At 46.6% G+C, this 18,739-nt stretch overlaps 2 protein-coding genes and 2 long non-coding RNA genes across 6 annotated transcripts in view; 2 read left to right on the top strand and 2 right to left on the bottom strand.

Moving 5' to 3' along the window:
* The window catches only part of EIF2AK3 (eukaryotic translation initiation factor 2 alpha kinase 3), a 66,971-nt gene extending 65,422 nt beyond the window's left edge, over nt 1-1,549 (top strand). Inside the window, exon 17 of the mRNA XM_074285707.1 lies at nt 369-1,549. Coding sequence (XP_074141808.1) covers nt 369-545 — 177 coding nt within the window. The 3' untranslated portion in view covers nt 546-1,549. The remainder of the gene's footprint in view (nt 1-368) is intronic.
* Nucleotides 1,528-10,921, bottom strand: LOC141554129 (uncharacterized). The gene is made up of 3 exons (XR_012485782.1): nt 10,847-10,921; nt 8,297-8,538; nt 1,528-3,204 (listed from the first exon to the last, which is right to left on the bottom strand). It is a non-coding gene; the product is annotated as an uncharacterized LOC141554129 (long non-coding RNA).
* A 33-nt stretch (nt 10,922-10,954) lies between these two features.
* Nucleotides 10,955-18,439, top strand: LOC141554128 (uncharacterized). The gene is made up of 2 exons (XR_012485781.1): nt 10,955-11,798; nt 17,390-18,439. It is a non-coding gene; the product is annotated as an uncharacterized LOC141554128 (long non-coding RNA).
* Nucleotides 12,319-18,201, bottom strand: SPMIP9 (sperm microtubule inner protein 9). 3 transcript variants are annotated; one of them, XM_074285709.1, is made up of 4 exons: nt 18,142-18,201; nt 17,590-17,631; nt 15,732-15,824; nt 12,319-13,340 (listed from the first exon to the last, which is right to left on the bottom strand). In XM_074285709.1, exons 2-4 carry the CDS (start codon nt 17,614-17,616, stop codon nt 12,612-12,614), a joined length of 849 nt encoding a protein of 282 aa, XP_074141810.1. In that variant the 5' UTR covers nt 17,617-17,631; nt 18,142-18,201; the 3' UTR covers nt 12,319-12,611. The 3 variants fall into 3 exon arrangements, with proteins under 3 accessions (XP_074141810.1, XP_074141809.1, XP_074141811.1); XM_074285708.1 differs by having other exon boundaries at nt 17,750-18,163; XM_074285710.1 differs by lacking the exon at nt 18,142-18,201 and having other exon boundaries at nt 17,590-17,674.
* Nucleotides 18,440-18,739: the final 300 nt, after the last annotated feature.

The raw sequence follows: 18,739 nt of genomic DNA, 5'->3' as shown, positions 1-18,739 counted from the left end.
AGACTGAAAACCGGGGGTGAGGAGAGGCATTTAGGGGCTGTCCTGAGCTGAGTGAAGCTTGAAGGAGACGAGGGGCAGATGAGGAAGGAGCCAGTTCTAGGCCTGAAGGAATGTCCTGTGCCAGGGCCCAGAAACGGGAGATGAAGTGTTAGGGAGAGGGGCCTGAGAGTGGCGAAGGGCAGATGCCAGGGAGAAGCGGCAGTGTCCTTCGCAGCCAGAGAAGGGGATTCGGTCTGCCTTGGTACCCCAGTCCCTAGCACGTGCCTTCGAGGGCATCTCTAGGCCGGCCCCTATTGCCTGATCTGAGACCTTGCTTCCGATCTGACCTCCATTCTTCCTCCCTAACTTCTCTTTCCTCACTGTTTCAGTACACAATGGTTCAGCACATGCTTTCCCCATCTCCCACTGAGCGACCTGAGGCCACTGACATAATCGAAAACCCTTTGTTTGAAGACTTGGAGCTCCCTGGGAAAACCGTGCTCAGGCAGAGGTCTCGCTCCCTGAGTTCTTCAGGAATGAAGCATTCGAGGCAGCCGAGCAAGTAGTGAAGTCCCAGGGACCAGCTGAACCTCCCATGCCCTTCCAGCCTAAGGTTTGCGTCCCACCTACTGGAAAATCATGTTCTTGACCGGTTAAATTTGGCCTGTCCTGAGCAAGGCCGATTGAGACGGTCTTCTCAGGCAAGGCAGGAGGACAATGACGAATGTTGCTCTTCAGGCCCTTCTGGATCTCTTTCCAGGTGTCCCCTTGTCTTTAGTCCCTCCGCCCTGGCTGGCCACTCCTCCCGCTCCCTATGTCTTTGCTGTTTTCTGTGTTGGGATCTCCTTAAAGCCTGCCACTCGGGGAAGAGAAGGAGATTTCCCAAATGTAGATAGAATTAAAATATTTTTATAGCACAGAAGGTCTCTCCACATGCCGTGATTTTTATTGTTCTAAAAATTGACTCTTTGAGGACATAACAGTGATTTTGAAACTGGCCTCCTCAAAGGCAGACTCCCTTTTTGTCTTAGTTGGGTCAGTTAGGAATCTGCCCTGTTTACAGGGCAGACAGCACAATGTTAGAGAAGCCTCTGTCCAAAGCTGGTTTTCTAGGGGTATCTGTGGTATTATAGTTCCTTGTCTTAGATGGTTCTAAGCAAAGGTTAAAGTCAGTTTGTACTTGCACTTGCATAGAGGGAAATGAAGCTTTTGTTGTAAATCAGCCGTTGGCGCTGGGGTTTTTTTGGAGGCAAAAAAATCTTAGTAAGAAATGAACATATATTACAGCTAATTTTTAGAATTATGAAAAATTCCCAACCTAATGAAATCATGTCTTAACATAATCTTGTAGATTGGTACTTTTTGAAACCTGATTGTAGACTACTGCTTAATCATCTAACTTAACTGCCTAATATGGTTTTATTTTCCACTGTAAATATGTTCATTTTTATTTATAAAAATGCTGAATCAATCCATTTGGGTTGGTGGTGTACAGAGCACACATGAAAGTGTGTTAACTATTGTGACTTCTTTCAAGTCTAAAAATGATTTAATAAAACTTTTTTATTTATGGCTTGTCTTTTCCTTTGTGAAAATAACCAAACAGAAGACTTAGATTTTGCAGGAGGGAACTGTAGGAATGACAGGTCTGGTCACCCCTCTGCCTTCTGGAACCCCTGGTCCAGGTCCAGAGGCACTCTGCATGAGATTCCGCTTCCAGAGAACCCGTTTCGTTCCTCTCAAGGTAGGTTCTCAGAAGGCAGCAGTGACAGCTTACATGCACGGGGGTCGGATACAAACTGCCTCCTCCGAGCGGCCCCACCTCCTGCTCTCATCCACTGCCGTGGATTTGCTGACAGCTAGGGGTGACTGGCCCTTCTCCGTGGCATTGCCTCCTTGGACAGAGGCAGTGAGAGCTGAGCTGGGCTCAGGCCCTGAGTCTGAGAGGTGGGGGAGGGGTTGCCATGCCTGGGACTCTGGGCTCCTTTCTTTGCCAGCTGGAGGCAAGTGGTCAGTGGTGGGGCTGGTGACGTGTTACATCCTTCTCTCTGTGCTGGTGATTACCCAGCCCTGGTTCTACTCTCCCATCTCCAGGAGACATCTCGTCAGGATGTCCCATGTGTCCAAAAAGGAGCTCACTGGCTTTCTCTCCAAACTCCCCCATCACTGTTGAAGGCAAGGCCCCTCTCAGTGCCCTCCTCACCATCTCACCCCCCTGTAGTTGATCTCTTGCCAGGGCCTGCCAGTCTTACTTCTGGAGCTTCTGACCCGGCCCCCTCCCCAACATTCTCCGGCCTCAATCCCTGGACTGCGCCATAGCCTGCTGCCAGCCACAGGCCTCTCCCCACTTCAGGGCTTCCTCCTCTCAACGATTTTCCTAAAGCACAGGGTCGACCATGGTCCCTGAACTCCAGGGGCCCCCTGTCACCTTTGGGATCAAATTGAATGTGAAATCCTTGGTGGGGCATTTGAAGCCCTTTCACCCCTAACCCCCCCCCCGCCTTTGCAGTCTCCTCCCCCCTGTACCCTTTCTCTCGGGCACTGGCTCTCCTGCTCTTCTTCTTCCAGAACCCTCACACTCTCCATGTGTCCCCCACACCTGGGATGCTCAGGTTTGCTGATGCCTAAGTCAGAGGCCGGGGATTCAAATTCCCTAAAAATCGGCAAGTGAGGCCATGTCCCAGACATCCTCCTAGCTCTTCCCATCTTTTAGCTCCCTTCCAACCTCCTCTAAACCCCAAGAAGCCTTTTGCCAGCCCGCTTCATTTGGATGTCTTCCCTCTGTCGATAATTTCCCATTTATTCTTTCTCCCTTTTTTGTACCTGCTTGCATGTTGTGTCCCCCTGCCCCAACTCAGAAGCAAGTCACATGGGAAAATGTCACAGCCTTTGCAGTGCTCCAGTCCCTGGGCTGCCATCAGAATGTGTGTGGGAGGGAGTTGTAAAGCTGTTTCAGGCAAAATGGCTGCCTGCTTGGTGGGGCAATAAATAGCTGGGGGGGGGGGGGGGGACTGGCCCCTTCTCTGTGGCACTGCTTCCTTGGGCGGAGGGGTCCTGAGGTGGGCTCAGGCCGTGAGTGTGAGATGGGGAGGAGGGATTGCCATGTCCTGGGGCCTGGGCTCATGGTCAGCAGTTCTTATGGTGAGGATCCTTGTCTCCACAGTGATTTCTGCCCTCGGGGATGGCTGCAGGAGCTCTCCTGGAAGTGGTTCTGATTGTTGGGCCCTGCCAGAATGAGAAAACAGGAAGAAAATGGCTCAGTGACTTCCTCTGGCTGACACAGATTTTAATAATGACGGTGACAGTGATTACAGCCAATGTTTACATAGAGCCTAGTATGTGTCACCACACTAAGCACCTGACAATTATTACCTTATTGATCTTCACAATAATCCTAGGAAGTAGGGGCTTTTATTATTCCCATTTTACAGATGAAAAAGAGACCAAAAGAAATACATGTCCCATCCAGGGTTACACAGCTCTGATGATGATGGTGGTCATGTGCCAGGCACTTTGCTAAGCACTCTACCATTATCACCTCATTTGATCTTCACAACCTCCCTTGTTCCCTTATTCCCATTTTATAGATGAGGAACTGAGGCAGGCAGAGGTTAGGCCATACAGCTAATAAGTGTCTGAGGGTGGATATGAACTTGGGCTCAGGCAGAGAACCCAGACTGGTCGCTCTGTTCACTTCACCACCTACGTGTAGCAAACAGTCAATATTAAGTGCTGACGTGTCTCAGGCACTGGGCTGAGCTCAGGGGATGAAAGGAAAGATAAAAGCCCATATCTCAAGGAGCTCACAGTCCAGTGGGGAGACAACATGCAAGCCTAAACAACTACAACTAAACAGTGGAGAAAAAATGGGAAACGACAGTGGGAGGGCAAAGCTCGGGGGTTGAGCTTGGATGCTCAAACGAGATCACATTTGTAAAGCCCTTCGTGGGCACAGCCTCTGGCATGCAGTAGGCTCCCCCCCTTCACTGCTGCTTCCTTTCTGTTGTTTCCAGTGGAGTTTGGGGGGGGGGGGGCAATCTGGATTAAGTGGTTTTCCAAGGGTCACGCAGCTAACAAGTATCTGCAGCTAGATTTGAACGGAAGACTTGGTAGCTGCAGACTTCGTGTCCCCCAGCCCAGATCACAGCCTGGTGTCTGTCATATATAGACTCTTAATAAATGCTGAATCAATGAAGGCAAATGCATTTATTAAGCACTCACGACCCGCTAAGCACTGGAGATAAAATGCAAATAGTAGAGTTTCTGCCCTCAAATCTTCAACTTTCATCCAAATCTGAGGAGCCAGAACTGAGGGATTTCCTGTCTCCCAATGGGTGCTGCCATAAAACATTACCACACCCTTTGGGAAGTCAGGGAAGCAGTGATTTCAATTCCAGAAGCCCAAAGGGTGGATTAGGGAGGGAGGGTGAGAGAGGGAAGCCCTTGCAACCCTTTGGTGACCAGAGTGAGGAGATGGCCCCTGAGCCTCCTCCACTTGGCAGAGTGCCTGGCCGGCAAACGCCACCATCGTCATCAGAACTGAGTAACCCAGTTGAGGCGCCAGCCCCAAGTTTTTCTTGTAGTTTCGAATTCAGCCACCTTAGCCACGAGAAGTTATGTAAAATGAGCCAGAGAAGCCAAGGGAAAAACAGCTCATTTTCTTTGCCAAGAAAACCCAAAGGGATCACCCAACTGGACACTGCTGACCAACAAAAGGAGAGATGTCTTACCTCTTTGTCAGTGGAAGAAGGAATGGACCTGTTCTCTTTGGCCTAGTGGAAGGATTAAAAAGAGACATATTGTTTGAAGCCCTGAAGTCAGGAGGACCCGAGTTCAAATTTGGCCTCAGACACTTAACACATCCTGGCTCTGTGACCTTGGGCATGTCACTTAACCCCAATTGCCTGGAAGGGGGGGGGGGGGAGTGATGGGCAAACTTGTTAACAGTGTGAGCAATCCAAAAAGAATCGGTTAGCCCACTGAGGTACGCTGGAGATCTTATAGAAGCTACTCAGGGGCGGCCTGCTGGGGCGGCCTGGCCAGGTCCTTCCCACCTGGAGATTCTGTGGTTACTCTGCTCAGAATGGGGAGTAACAAGGTCTTTGTTGGTTGAACTCAGAGAGACCACAAGAGGGCAGCAAGAGACCAGAGAAAGTTGGGCCCAAATGTACGCCTGCCAAAAAGACCTTTTTATGGAGAACTCATACATGGCAAGAGCTCACGAGGTGTCAGAAAGGGGGGACAAGGACACTCCCAAGGTCTCTCTTAATAACTTTAGAATTGATTGTATGATACGGGACCCCAGCCCAGGATGACGAGCCCTCATCAGAGAAGGGGCCATGCTCTAGGAGTGAAGCAGAAAGGAATTAGCTCAAAGGAACTGCTAAATGGACAAAACTGAAGAATCTCCCCCAAATGTTTGCAGGGACCATTTTTTTTGTCTGTGCTCCTGTTGCTCTGATCAGCCACACTAACTTGTTTCCAATAGCAATATCTTTTCGGTTCTATTCGAGAACAAAGAACCATTACTACGTCAAAAGAACTTTTCCTGCTTAATTCCAAACTGTTTCCAGAATAGATGGATCCATTCAAAGCTTCACCCACAGTGTATGGGGGTAGCCCCTCTGCCACGGACTTTTTTATCTTTGCCAGGACTGTGAGAATACCACTCTAAATCCAATTTCCCTTATTGGGGTTTTGGAGTAATCTTTCTTTTGGCGATTAATGGATTCTAATAGTAGAATCATGTGTATTTAGCTCCTAAAGGGACTTTAGAAATGGGGATTCTTTGTGACCCCATTTAGGTTTTTGGGGGGGAAAGATATTGGAATAGTTTTGCCATTTCCTACAGATGAGGAAACTGAGGCAAAATGGATCACACAGCTTAGACCTTACTTATTTACTTATTTATTATTTTGCTGAGGCAGTTGGGGTCACACAGCCAGGAAGTGTTAAGTGTCTGAGGTCAAATTTGAACTCAGGTCCTCCTGACTTCAGGGCTGGTGCTCTATCCACTGCGCCACCTAAAATACTCCTGAGACCTTATTTAAACTCAGAAAGACGATTCTTCCCTACTCAAAGAATCATTGAATCTCAAATTGAGAAGAGACCTTGGCGGGCACCTAGTTCTGTCAATAGCTAATCAGAATTATCTTCCTCCTCCCTCCACCTAATAGCACTTGTCCTGTCTCCCCAAGGAAATCCTTTCCAGGCTGGGACAGACAGCTCCAATGGTTAGGAGGTCTGTCCAACCTCAGCTTCCATCCCCTGCACCAAGACACCTCTTAAAACATCCGAACACAGCTCCCAGGGCCCTTCCGAGGCTTCTCTGTAAATTAACCTCCCTTGATTCTTTTAGCTTCTTCCACCATGGATCTAAGGTCTTTCATCACCTGACCATTGTCCTATCAACCTGTTAGAATTTAGAGGGATCGGGAAAAGACCCTCGTAGAAGATGGGATTTTAATTGGGACTAGAAGAAATCTTGGGAAGCCAGGGGAGAGAGAAGAAAGCATTCCAGGCACCAGTGAGAGCCGGAGAGAAGGCCCGGAGCCCAAAGATGGAACAGCCAAGAGGCCCCTATTGTTGATTCACAGAACACATGAAAGAGAGGAAGTGTCAGAAGGCTAGAAAGATGGAATGGGGGTGAGGGAGGGGGAGACCATTATAAGGGGCTTACAAACAAAACAAAAAAAAAAAGAGAGAATTTATATTTGATCCTAGGAGTGATAGGGAGACACTGTAGTTTATTGGGTCTTTAGGAAGCTGGAGGTATGAGTTTGGAGGTCAGGAGATCTGAGATTCATCTGCATAAAGATTAAATTAAATCCATAGGAGCTGATGGAGTCACAGTGTGAACCAGCCTAGAGGAAGAAAGGAAGAGGATCCAGGACAACGCCATGAAGGGTACCCAGGCTTGACCTGGATCAAGACAAAGGCCTTGTCTTTATATTTAAATCAGTATTTGAGGCCCTTAATTCACAAGAGGGCACAGTGACTGCAAAATATGGTTCAGATTAATAAAGAAAAAATTGAACAGATCATAAATTATTTAGAGCTGGAAAGAGACCTTAGAAGCCATCCATGTGCTTTAGCTCATCAATTAGTTAAAGCAAATGTCAAAATCGATTCCATTTAAAAGGATAAAGAAGAGCCAGCATGTGTGAACATATTGGTTCTAAATCAACCTGTTAGACTTTGAAAAATGGGAAATGGATAATAGGAAATAAATCAATTATCATTTCTTAGAAAATATAAGCAAATATATGCAAAGTAGCCACCACCACCTGCCTCTGCCCATAAGTTCTTATCACATAGTGAGATGGCCGGGCAAGGACATCATTGATTTAAAATTGCACAAGTTCATGTGACAAGTTACAGAAGAGAAAGTAGAGACTAAACAGACACTTTTATTCTCACCACAATGAAAAGCCAAGGAAGGGAAATAAGCCTGCCAGAAACCTGGAATGAGATGCAACTGAGCCAGAGCATCTTTTTAGCCAAAACCAGAAGGACATCAAATAGATGTGAAAAAGAACCAGTAACATACCTTAATCATGGGTGACCCTGAAAATGGCATATTTACACCTCAACACCCTGGTATCTCATATGCTCTTCTGAGGAAGCAGAAAGAGAATTTAAAGTGAAATTGGAAAGAAGCCATAATTGACTAAATACACACAAATAAATTTGGCCTGGAGGTGATGAAATTTTAAAGAAATATGGTGGGCCATTTCCAAGATTATCTGAGGGAAAGAGGTTGAAAGAATTGAAAAGATGACTCTATTTTAATGCAAAAGAGGTTATTAAGACATTTCTTATGTATGCTATTCTTATAAGAATCATAAAGACATGAAAGAACTTTGACACTGATTGAGGAAGTCAAGGCAATATATATGTTGACTTGCCTAAGATCTCACAACTTGTCAGCGTCTAAGGTGAGAGTTGAAACTACATCAAAGTGCCTTTGTCTATTATATTCAATCAATTAACCTGGTTATGAACCAGGAACTTCCCTAAAGCTGTGTAGGGAATACAAAAAGAGGGGAAAGCCAGTCCCTGCCTTCAAGGAGCTTACAAAGTAAAGCAGAAAACTGCATGAAAACAAATACATGCAAAATAAGCTTTATACAGGATAAATAGGGAATAATTAATGAGGGAGAGGCACCAGAATTAAGTGAAGTTGAGTTATTCAAATTCAATATATCTAAAATTCGATTCATTATAATTCTCAGTAGATCTATCCATTTCCCAGGTTTCTCTGTTCCTATAGAAAATACCACAATTTTTCTAGGTACTGAAGTTCAGAGCTAATTACCTTTGATTCTTCCTTTTCCCTTATATTTCCAATCCCTTGTCAAATCTGTATCCATTCTGTCTCCAGCTTCTCTCACTCACTTCCACATCCTTCTTTGCAGTAAGACAGTTTCTGCCCTGTTTAAGCCCTTCTCACTTTTCACCCAAATTATTGTAATATCTTCTCATTTATCCCTCTTCTTTTTACTCTTTCCAATGAAGTCATCATTCATTTCCAAAATCTTCTGAGATTCCCTTTTGTATCTAGGATAAAATACAACTTCAGCTTGATTTTGAAAACTTTCCAAATCCTGATTCTCAACTATTTTTCTGGTCTTATATCACTCCATTTCACATATTTTATATTCTAGTCCAGGGCTTCAAACTTTTTTCCATTTGAGATCCCCTTTCCCCTGAGAAACTTTTATATGACCCTGGGTATATAGGTGTATAAAATAGGTATACAAATCAAACATTTACTGATAATAAATTATAATAAAATGTTTACTATAGCTTTTTATTTTCAAAAAATATATATGGAAAATTTTTGACATTCACCCGTACAAAGCCCTGTATTCTATTTTTTCCCCTCCCTTCCTCCCTTCCCCCCAGTAAGTGATCCAATATATGTTAAACATGTACAATTTTTCTATACATATTTCCACAAATACCACATCGCACAAGAAAAATCAGATCCAAAAGGAAAAAAAAGAGAAATAAAACAAAATGCAAACAACAAGAAGAGTGAGAATGTTATGATCCAGTTCCCATTGTGCTCTCTCTGGGTGCATATGGCTCTCTTCATCACAAGACCATTGGGACAGGCCTGAGTGAGTCATCTTGTTGATGAAAGTCCCGTCCATTAGAATTGGTCATCCTATAATATTGCTGAAAAAACTTATTTTAAAACAATTCTTTGATAAATGTAATTTTACCATTTATTAAGGTGAAATTTTGCATAGTATTGAGATGGATTGCTTATTTATTTTTACATCAAGATTAAATCTTTTTTCCCCCCTGAGGTTGGGGTTAAGTGACTTGCCCAGGGTCACACAGCTGGGAAGTGTTAAGTGTCTGAGACAGATTTGAACTCGGGTCCTCCTGAATTCAGGGCTGGTGCTCTATCCACTGCGCCCCCTAGCTGCCCCAAGATTAAATCTTGATGAAATATTTGATACTTTTTAATGTGGCCAAATGTTTGACAATCCCCACATTCAGATCCTGGCGGGCCTGAGACCCGGGTGAGCAGCTTTAAGAGTCTTGCTGTTTCCTGTACGGGATATTCTCTCTTCCGTCTCCCTCCCTAACGTCCACGATGGGCCACTCTGTATCCAGTGCTGAGCTCTGTTTAGTTGTTGTCTAGGAAAAACATCCCAATGGAGAGAAAGCCCTAGAACAGCTTAAAAGTCAGGCAGAACGTTCAGCTGTCTGCTCCCCAAGGAAGGGCTCTGAAGTTTTAGCTCTCCTTCCCTGGGGCCCGCCATGGAAACAGCATCAATGCTAAGGAGTAGCCTCTGGTCCCCAGTGGGACAAAAGCCACAAGATTCCTCCGGGCACAAAAATCCCTTTGTGGAGCCTCCTCCATCCGGGAGGACTGGCCTTGGTCTGGCCTCCACTGAGGCACCTTTGATATTAAAAATCCTGATAAATGGCTCTCTACAACTCAAAGGACCAATTAGTGGGAAAGCTCAATCAGCAGCTTTCCCTGAGTTTTAATTTTTGACTCAAAAAGTATTGAATAAGTTATGAATCAATAAAAAAACAAGCAATCTACAACCATCTCTTCCTTTTTTTTCTCTCCCTTCCTCCTTTTTTCTTCCTTCCTTTTTTTCCTCCCTTCCTTTTCTTTCTTCGTCCCTTCCTTTTTTCGTCTTCTACTTTCTTTGTTCCTTCTTTCCTTCTTTTCCTCCTTTTTTCGTTCCTTCCTTCCTTTCTCTCTATGTACTAGACACCGTCCTAGAGCTAGCTCAGTGTTGGGGAGACTCCAGGCCAAGTGCGGGGGAGGGGAGGTGGGAGACTGACCCCCAGCCGAAGGTTTCCAGAGCTGCTGCGCTGACCTCACGCCTGCGACACCGGCCAGCGCCCGCGCCTGCAGCACACTGAGCCGCCTCCCTCGGACGACCGCCCGGCGGGACGAGGTACCGGCCCGAGGCCCCTCCCACCCACGCCGCTCTGGCGCGAGGGCGCATCTCCTCGGCTGGAACGCCAGGCGGACGCGGCCCGGAGAGGCGGCGTTAAGGCGAGTCCGCACGGCGGCGCTCCCCGGGAGGGCCGCGGGGCCGCTCTCGGGGTCTCTCAGGGGGCGCCCCCGGCCCGGGCCGCGAGCCCCCGTCAGAGCAGGGCCCGCTCTGGGGCCAAGCGGAGCTGGCGTGGTCCGGGAGGAAGCGGTCAGAGTCCGCCCCAAACGTTCCTAGGGACTGCTTGTGGCCGAGCGCTCCGGCTCCCAACGGCCGCCCGGGCCGCCACCCAGACTAGTGGGTGCTCTCGTCCGAGGAGGGACAATACCCAGAACCGGAACCAGAACCGGTACAGGGCTAGGAAGCGAAACAATGGCTGCTCTCCAAAAGCTCACACATTATTTATCACGTTCTTCTCTAATGCTGAGTCTGGGGTCCAGGAGAGCTTTATTCATTCGTTCTTCGTCCATTCGTTTATCCGTAAGTGACGGTTAGTGGCCCGTAGTGCGCGCGGGCGCTGGGGGCTGGGGATGGAAGGCAGAAATGGCGCGGCGCCCGCCAGCTTCCGCTCTACGTGAGGGGGGGGCGGGTAACGAGACCTTCCCCAAAGCAAAATACAGATTCGATCCGGGCAATTTGTCCCCGACCAGTGCCCCTAGCTGTGCAGTCCCTAACAGGGCCGCCAGGCGGCGCAGTGGATAGCGCCCCTCCCCCGCCCCCAGCTCTCCGCTAGTAAGCTAAGTTACTGGCGGGGTTTGAGCGGACTGGAAGGAGGCTTTATCCGCAGGAGATCGTCCTGGGTCTGCTCTCACTCAGGGTCCCGAGGACTGGCCCGGGGACTCCGCAAAGTCACTTACTCGCTTATCTCAGCTTCCTTAATAGTGAAATTGAGATAAAGAAGCACCTGCCGCGCGGGGCTGCGGAGGGCGGGGTCAAGTGGTGGATAATTATACCGCGCTTAGTCTAGAAACGCTTCTTCTCTCCCCTAGTGGGAGCCTGCCACGCTCGCGCTACACGTGCAAAACTGTCCTTCCAGCCCCGTGACACTCCCGTCCCTCTGGGGAGGTTCCCCCTCCCGCCTTACTCAGTGCCTCCCTCTGCCGTCTGCCCCGTGCATCGGAGCTACTGTGCAGAGCTACTGTACCTTGTATCTTTCATCTGACTGACTGCCCTGACAGTGGCCATCGTCCCCGCGTATTTACATCCCTAACGTTAGCACACAGAGCCCAGCCCGTGGTAGGGCTTCCTGCACTGACCCGGCAGCCAGTCAGGGATTGCTATCCGACTTCACCTCGTCCAGACCTCCGGTCATCGGTGAACCTCAGGCCAGTCTACCTCCGCTCTCCAGTAAGTGCTTACCCTAGGAAAGAGGGAAGGGTGGAAGGAGAAAGGGAGCAGAGGAGGCGGCAAGGAAGGAAGGAGGGAGAGGAGGAGAAAAGGAGGGAGAGAAGGAAGGAGAAAAGAAGGGAAAGCAAGGAAGGAGGGAAAGAAGAAAGGAAGGAGAAAAGGAAGGAAGAAATGAAGGGCAGAAAGAAAAGGAAGAAAGGAGGAAATGAAGGGAAGGAAGAAAGGAAGGAGAAGAGGAGGGAAAAGGAAGGATTCCTAGCCTTCAAAGCCTGGACTCCCAGGTTTAGAACTGAGTCACCTTGGAGTTCTGGTACAACAGATGAGGCTTCAGAGGTGTGAAGCGGCCATTGAAGGCGAATGGAAGGGTGAAAGAAGACTGGGACCCCTGCTTGCCCCTCTTGCATCTTTATCCCAGCATTTGGCAGCGAGCATTTAAGGCTCTTTCCCCAGGGACAAGCGTCAGGGCCCAGTGTGCTTGGCCAGAGCACAAGAGGCAGCCTGAAGAAAGGCCCGAGTCCAGTCCCACTTCCAAGGTTTATTTAAAATCTGACCCCCGCCCTCTGAAGGAGTGATGACACAGTGGCTGCCTCACGGTGGTCTCCCCCGCTGGCTTTCTATTGGGCTCTCAAGGTTACTAATGGTTTCCAGGGTCTCGGTCAGAAAGGGGGGGACGTCTTATCGGTCACAATAACTATGTGCTGCTCAGTTCACAGTGTTCATCTCATGAAAGGGATCATTAAGTTGCACAGGTTTGGGACATACCTAGTTTTGAGTGCTGGGATTCTATTTGGGTCCAGAGGACGGCGGTGATCACTAGGGCAAATCTGGGGCCTTAGGGGCCTTCTGGGCTGGGTTCTGAGTGAAGAGACAGGTCCCTAAGTCCCTGGCAGTCCTCTTGGGTTCCTTGAAAGCCAGGTATTCTTTTGTCAGCAGGGGGGCCGACGTGGAAACAGTGGGGCAGAGGGGAGCCTGAGGGGCCTTCCGGGCCGGTTCCTGGGTGAAGAGACAGGGCTCCTGGTCTCTCGCTGCCCTCTGGGGCTCCTTGAAAGCTGGGTACCCTTTCATTAGCACGGGGGCCGATGTGGAAACAGTGGGGCAGAGGGGAGTCTGAGGGGCCTTCCGGGCCGGTTCCTGGGTGAAGAGACAGGGCTCCTGGTCTCTCGCAGTCTTCTGGGGCTCCTTGAAAACTGGAGATAATTTTGTCAGCACGGGGGCCGACATGGACACAGTCAGACAGAGAGGAGCCTGGGGCTCCTTCTGCGCTGGGTCCTGGGTGAAGGGACAGAGCTCCAGGTCTCTGGCAGCCACCTGGGGCTTGGTGAAAGCCTTCATCAGCACAGGGGCAGACTTGGACAGAGAAGGGGAGAAAGGAGCCTGAGGGGCCTTGGGGGCTGGCTCCTGAGGGAGCGGCTGGGGCTCTGTGTCTTGCACAGACTGCGGGGGCTCCTTAACAGCTGGGGATGGTTTGGTCTGCTTGAATGGTAACGTGGAAGGAGACTGGTGAAATTCTTTCTGCCACAACTGGATTTCCGCCCTCCGTTGCTGTGGAGCCAAAGCAGATAAAAGTCAAAGGCTGAGGGGGAGAGAGGGTCACCCACTTCATTTTTTTCTCTTTTCCTCCTTTCCTTATTTACTTCCCTTCCTTCTCTTCCCTCCCTTTCTTCCTTTCCTCCTTTCTTCCCTTTCCTTTCCCTTTCTTTTCTCCTTTCTTTCTTCCCTTCAATTCCTCCTTCCTTTTCCCTCCTTTCTTTCCCCACCTCCTTGCTGCTCCTAAACACAAAGTGCATCTCCCACCTCTGCATCTTTGCTCTGGCTGCTGGCCATGTGCCTTTGCCTTTCTTTAAGTCTCAGTTCGAATCTCACTTTGTAGAGGAAACCTTTTATTAATCCCCTCTTTATCCAGTTTCTATCTCCTTCAATCTGAGAGTATGTTCCATCTATTCTGTATATATCTTATAGATACCTGGTTATTTACATCAGTGGTTCCCAAACTTATTCTCAATATCTTTATATTATTTTTAAAAATTATCGAGGATCTGTCCAAAGAGGTTTTGTTTATGTGAGTTCTATTTATACATAGTTACCATATTAGGAATAAAAACTAACTTTGAATTTGTAGACCCTCTGAAAGTTTGAGAACCACTCATTTACATGATGTCTTACCTGGTAGAATGCAGGCTCCTTGAGGATGGGGTTTGTGGATCTAATTTTATATCATCAGTGCTTATCATAGTTCTTAGCACATAGAAAGAATTAAATAACTGCTTGTTGACTGAGTTTAAAAGGGAAAATGGGGGGGCAGCTAGGTGGCGCAGTGGATAGAGCACCAGCCCTGAATTCAGGAGGACCCGAGTTCAAATCTGGTCTCAGACACTTAACACTTCCTAGCTCTGTGACCCTGGGCAAGTCACTTAACCCCAGTCTCAGGGAAAAAAAAAAATTAAAAAAAAAATTTTAAAAAAATAAAAGGGAAAGTGTCTTCTCATGATGGAAACATATAAAATGGACAATTTTGATTATGTTGTATTAAAAAGGCTTGCCACAAACAAAAGCAATGCAACAAAAATTAGAAGGTAAACCACTAACTGTAAAAAAAAAAAAAAAAAAAAAAAAAAAAAACCTGCAGCAAGGTTCACTGATAAAGCTCTCATTATCAACATATAAGTAATTGATTCAATTACATAAAAATAAGACCCATTCTCCAATTGAGAGATGGCCAAAGATATGAACAGGTAGCTTTTAAAGGAAATCCAAAATAGCAGCAGTCATAAGAAAAAATGTTCCCAATTACTAATTTGGAACTACTAATTAGAGAAATGAAAATCCAAACAACTCTGAGATTCTACCTTACAGCCATCAGATTGACAAATGAGAAAAAAACAAAAGTGATTAATGTTGGAGGAGCTGCTTTTTAAAAGGAACATTAAAGTCCTGTTGGTTGAACTGTGAATTATTCCAGTCATTCTGAAAGGCAATTTGGAGCTATGCCCATCAATCTTCCAAACTATGTATGTATATTTTTTTGACCCAGCTAAATGATGAAAGGGATGGGTGCAGAGAAACCTGGATAGGAAGATGAGAAGGAGAAAGAAAGGAAAAAGGAAGAAGATGAGGGAAGAAAGGAAAGAAAAAGAGGAAGAAGGAAGAAAGGAAACAAAAAAGAAAGGAAGGAAGAAAGAGAAAGAGGAAGGCAGAAAAAAAGAAAGGGGGAAGGAGGGAGGAAGAAAGGGAGGGAAGAAGGGAAAAGGGAAGAAAAGTGCAGGGGAAATGATATTCCATCACTCAAAATTCATCAGTTATCTCTGGAGATAGATGGTGTTTCATCATGAATCCTTCAAAATTGTCTTGGATCGTTGCATTCATCAGGAGAGCTAAGTTTTTACAGCCAATCATGACAATGGCTGGTTCTAGGGCAGTAACTCTAAGGCTGAATTAAGCTGTTAACCTCTATGTTGTGATCTTGCTCTAAAGGGCCTTTGACTTGGAATTCCAAGACCCAAATGGCTTCAAGTGTCAGTTCTGTTGCTTACAGTGTGATCAGGGCCAAACCACCTCTCTGGATCTCAGGCTTTGCTCTGTGAAATGAAGGAACTCTGGTGGGAGCCCCCGGGAGCCCCTTCAGGCCCAAACCTCATGTCCTGAGACATTTGGGCTCTTTGGTCCGCCAACCTTGTGGCTGGGCCCTGCCCTGGAACTTTCTCCGTCCTCTGGGGCCCAAGGCTTTCCTCTCAGTCCTGTCCACTGCTGACCAAACCTTTCTCAGTCATGAAGAACATAGGGAGAAGTTGGGGCTTCTGAAATTATGTGTGGGTTAAGAGCTACTGAAGTAGACTGCCCACATGGGGGGTCCACAGTGTTCTCCTGTTCCCAGTGGGACGAAAATTAGTTATTTCAGTGAAAAAAGAAAACAAAGGATAGGATTGGTTCACGTACCTCCTCAGGATCTTCCAGAGGGGATTTGTATTTGCTAAAATCTTTGTAGTCGACCATGTAGGAACTTTTGTACATATTCAAAGACAGAGGTGCCTGCAAATGTATAATTTTTTAAAAGTAAAGAAAATAAGAAGAGATACTCCTAGAAGAATGTCATCTTATGCTCTCTCCAGCATTTGGTGTCTGACATACAGTAGGCACTTAATAGATATTTATTGGTTTTTACTTGCTGTCGGATCAGACTTCTACTACTGCTGTCAGTACCTCTTTGCTGGGAAGGTTCGTCCCATCATGAGGTCTTTATTCCTATACTGGTAATTTAGTAGCTATGGGATCTTGGGGAAATCACTTTACTGCTCTCAGTATTAGTTTCCTCATCTATAGAATGGGGAGAAGATCTGCACTGACTTACCTCATGGGGGTTTCTGGAAGGACAACAGATATGTAATGTCTGGGAATCAGAAAGCACTGTTAACAATCCTTCCTCCTAAGCCTATTCCCCACCCATGCAGGCAGCTGCTGGCTCAATGGGCAGAGCAGTGGGCCTGAAATCAGGAAGGCCTGGATTCAAATCCAGCCTCTGGCATTGCCAAGTTGTGTAACCCCAGGAAAGTCACTTATCCTCTATCTCACTTTCTTCAATTCTAAAAAAAGAAAAAAGAAAAGGAAAAAAAAAACCTTGTAAAAATAAAAATTGCACCTCCCAGGGTTGTTAGGATCAAATGAGATAATAAGCTTCAATAACTTAGTACAGTGCCTGGTACATAGTAGGTGCTGTATAAATGTTTATCCCTTCTTTCCCCACTCCTAAGGAATAATCTGTACAATGGGAAAAGCACTGGATTTAGGCTCAGGAGAAACGGGCTTAAATCTTGTCTCTGATACTTAAGAGCATTGATTTATTAATATTTATTTTTAGTCTTATGTTAGATTGTAAATTCAGTGAGGGTTGGGATTGTTTTTTGTCTCTTTTTGTGTCCCTAACCCTTAGCATAGTGCCTGGCACATAGTTGGTGCTTCATAAATATTAATCAATTTATATGCCTAGCACATACTAGGTGCTTCAAAAACATTGATTTATAATTGGAAGGAACCTTTCCTTCATTTTCAGAAAACAGAAGCCAAATGACTTGCCCAATTAATCACCCAGTTAATAAACCACTCAGATTGTCTAATTACAAATCCAAAGCTCTGTCCATTAAACAACTTATTATGAGCTGAGGACTGTTGGCAAGGCCATCCAACTTTAGAATGGGAAAAACATTTGGCCCTTGGGCTGACAAATTCTACCTCTTGATACCTTTTGGCTGTGGGACTGGGGCCAAGACATTTTCTTTAAGCAGCTATCTAAAGCTACAGTGTGCAGAATGAGGGGAAGCCATTGTGGGGAGAGATAATAACATTGTATTGATGAAATCACAGCTTTAGTTTAAAAGGAGGGAAAGGAATAATCATAATACCTACAAGCTGTATGATTCTGGGCAAATCACTTAGGCACTGAGACTCAGTTTCCTTATTGGAAAGAGGGGTAATATAATAGCAGCCCCTGCATCACAGGACTGAGAATCAATAGATAATATTTGTGAAGTGCTTTGTAAATCTTCAGGTTTTATATAAATATGAGCGATTAATATTAATCCAACATCCTCTTTTTACAGATGAGTAACCTGAGGTCTGGAGGGATTTGCTCGAGTATTCATGGGTAATCTTCATTTTCCTGACTAACATAAAATGTACCCATTGTATAGGAATTCTTCAGAATTCGCCAAAAGAATTAGGTAAGAAAAGAAGCTTCTTCCCAGTGAGCAACCCCTGAGAGGTTCGAGTAGAAAGGGGAAGCAAAGTCCCGAAGGCTCACCTGGCTGGGATACAGTATGCCCTTCATGATGTACAGGAAATCCTAGGGAGAAGACAAGATGGACTTAGCCAGTGGACAGATGCCCAGCATGGAAGTGAAAGCCCCCACTGGCCTCAATCCAGCAAACCCTCCCTGGCTCCCCATTCACTGTCCACTTTACCTCACAGGGTAGGGGAGCTGGCAGTGGGCAGCAGGAAGGAACCTAAAGGACCTGGGGCTCAGAGACGGACCTCCGGGGACTGGGGCAGGGTTCCAGCTCTGGGGTCAGAAAGTGGGGGAGGAGATGGGGAGCCCTGCATCTTGAGCCGGCCAATGACACTGATGAGGAGTCAGAGAGCTGAGTGACATGTGGGCAGTGACTGGGGAACAAAGGCTTGTTCTATGTAATGCTGACTCTGCCCATCGCAGCCCCTGGGAAGCCAAAGTACAGTCTCGGGAGCTGGAGTGGGGACTACTAGGGAGCCCCAAGACTGGCCTGGAATCAAGGCTTGGCTACAAGAGCATCCCCAGAGAGGGAACGCTTGCTCTGTGGAAATCTGGGGGGGGGACTACCTGGACGCTCTCCAAGGGATTCGGGTGCTCTCAGGGGACTGTATTCAGGAAAGACTCCAATGGAACCCCACATTGTGACATCATGCAGAGAACTTGGGAAGCCCGAGAATGGGATAAAGCAGGTGGTACATAAGAGAAGGGGTACGGCGCCGAGACCAATGTCCATGAGAGGAGCCTAGGAGAATGACAATGAACGGTCTGTTACTTCATAATCTCTCTTCTCCTCCCTTTACTTGATTTGAAAACACTGGAAAAATAGCAAGCCTCTAAAACAAAATTAAATTGAATTACAACTATATATTTAGCCTGACATCATGGACCATTTCTTCCTGTTCAATCTAAACAGATTCAGACTTCAGTGAAGCCCATAAAGGGGCACCCCTTCTAATTTTCATGTTAATGGATAAAGCAGATTCTCCTCCAAAGGGCCCTCCAAAAGAAGCCCAGGTGATTTCATTAATGCTTGTGCACCCTTCAAATTCCTTTCAGGTCTGTTCTCCAGTCTTAACAAACTATAAAGAACACAAAATATGCTATCCTTTGAGTTAATATGTATTTCCTTATTTATACTAATAACATAATATATGATATAATCTAT

Source organism: Sminthopsis crassicaudata, chromosome 2 (genome assembly GCF_048593235.1).
Source record: "Sminthopsis crassicaudata isolate SCR6 chromosome 2, ASM4859323v1, whole genome shotgun sequence".
Classification (NCBI taxonomy): Eukaryota; Metazoa; Chordata; class Mammalia; order Dasyuromorphia; family Dasyuridae; genus Sminthopsis; species Sminthopsis crassicaudata.
This window is presented reverse-complemented; position numbering and strand designations above follow the sequence as displayed.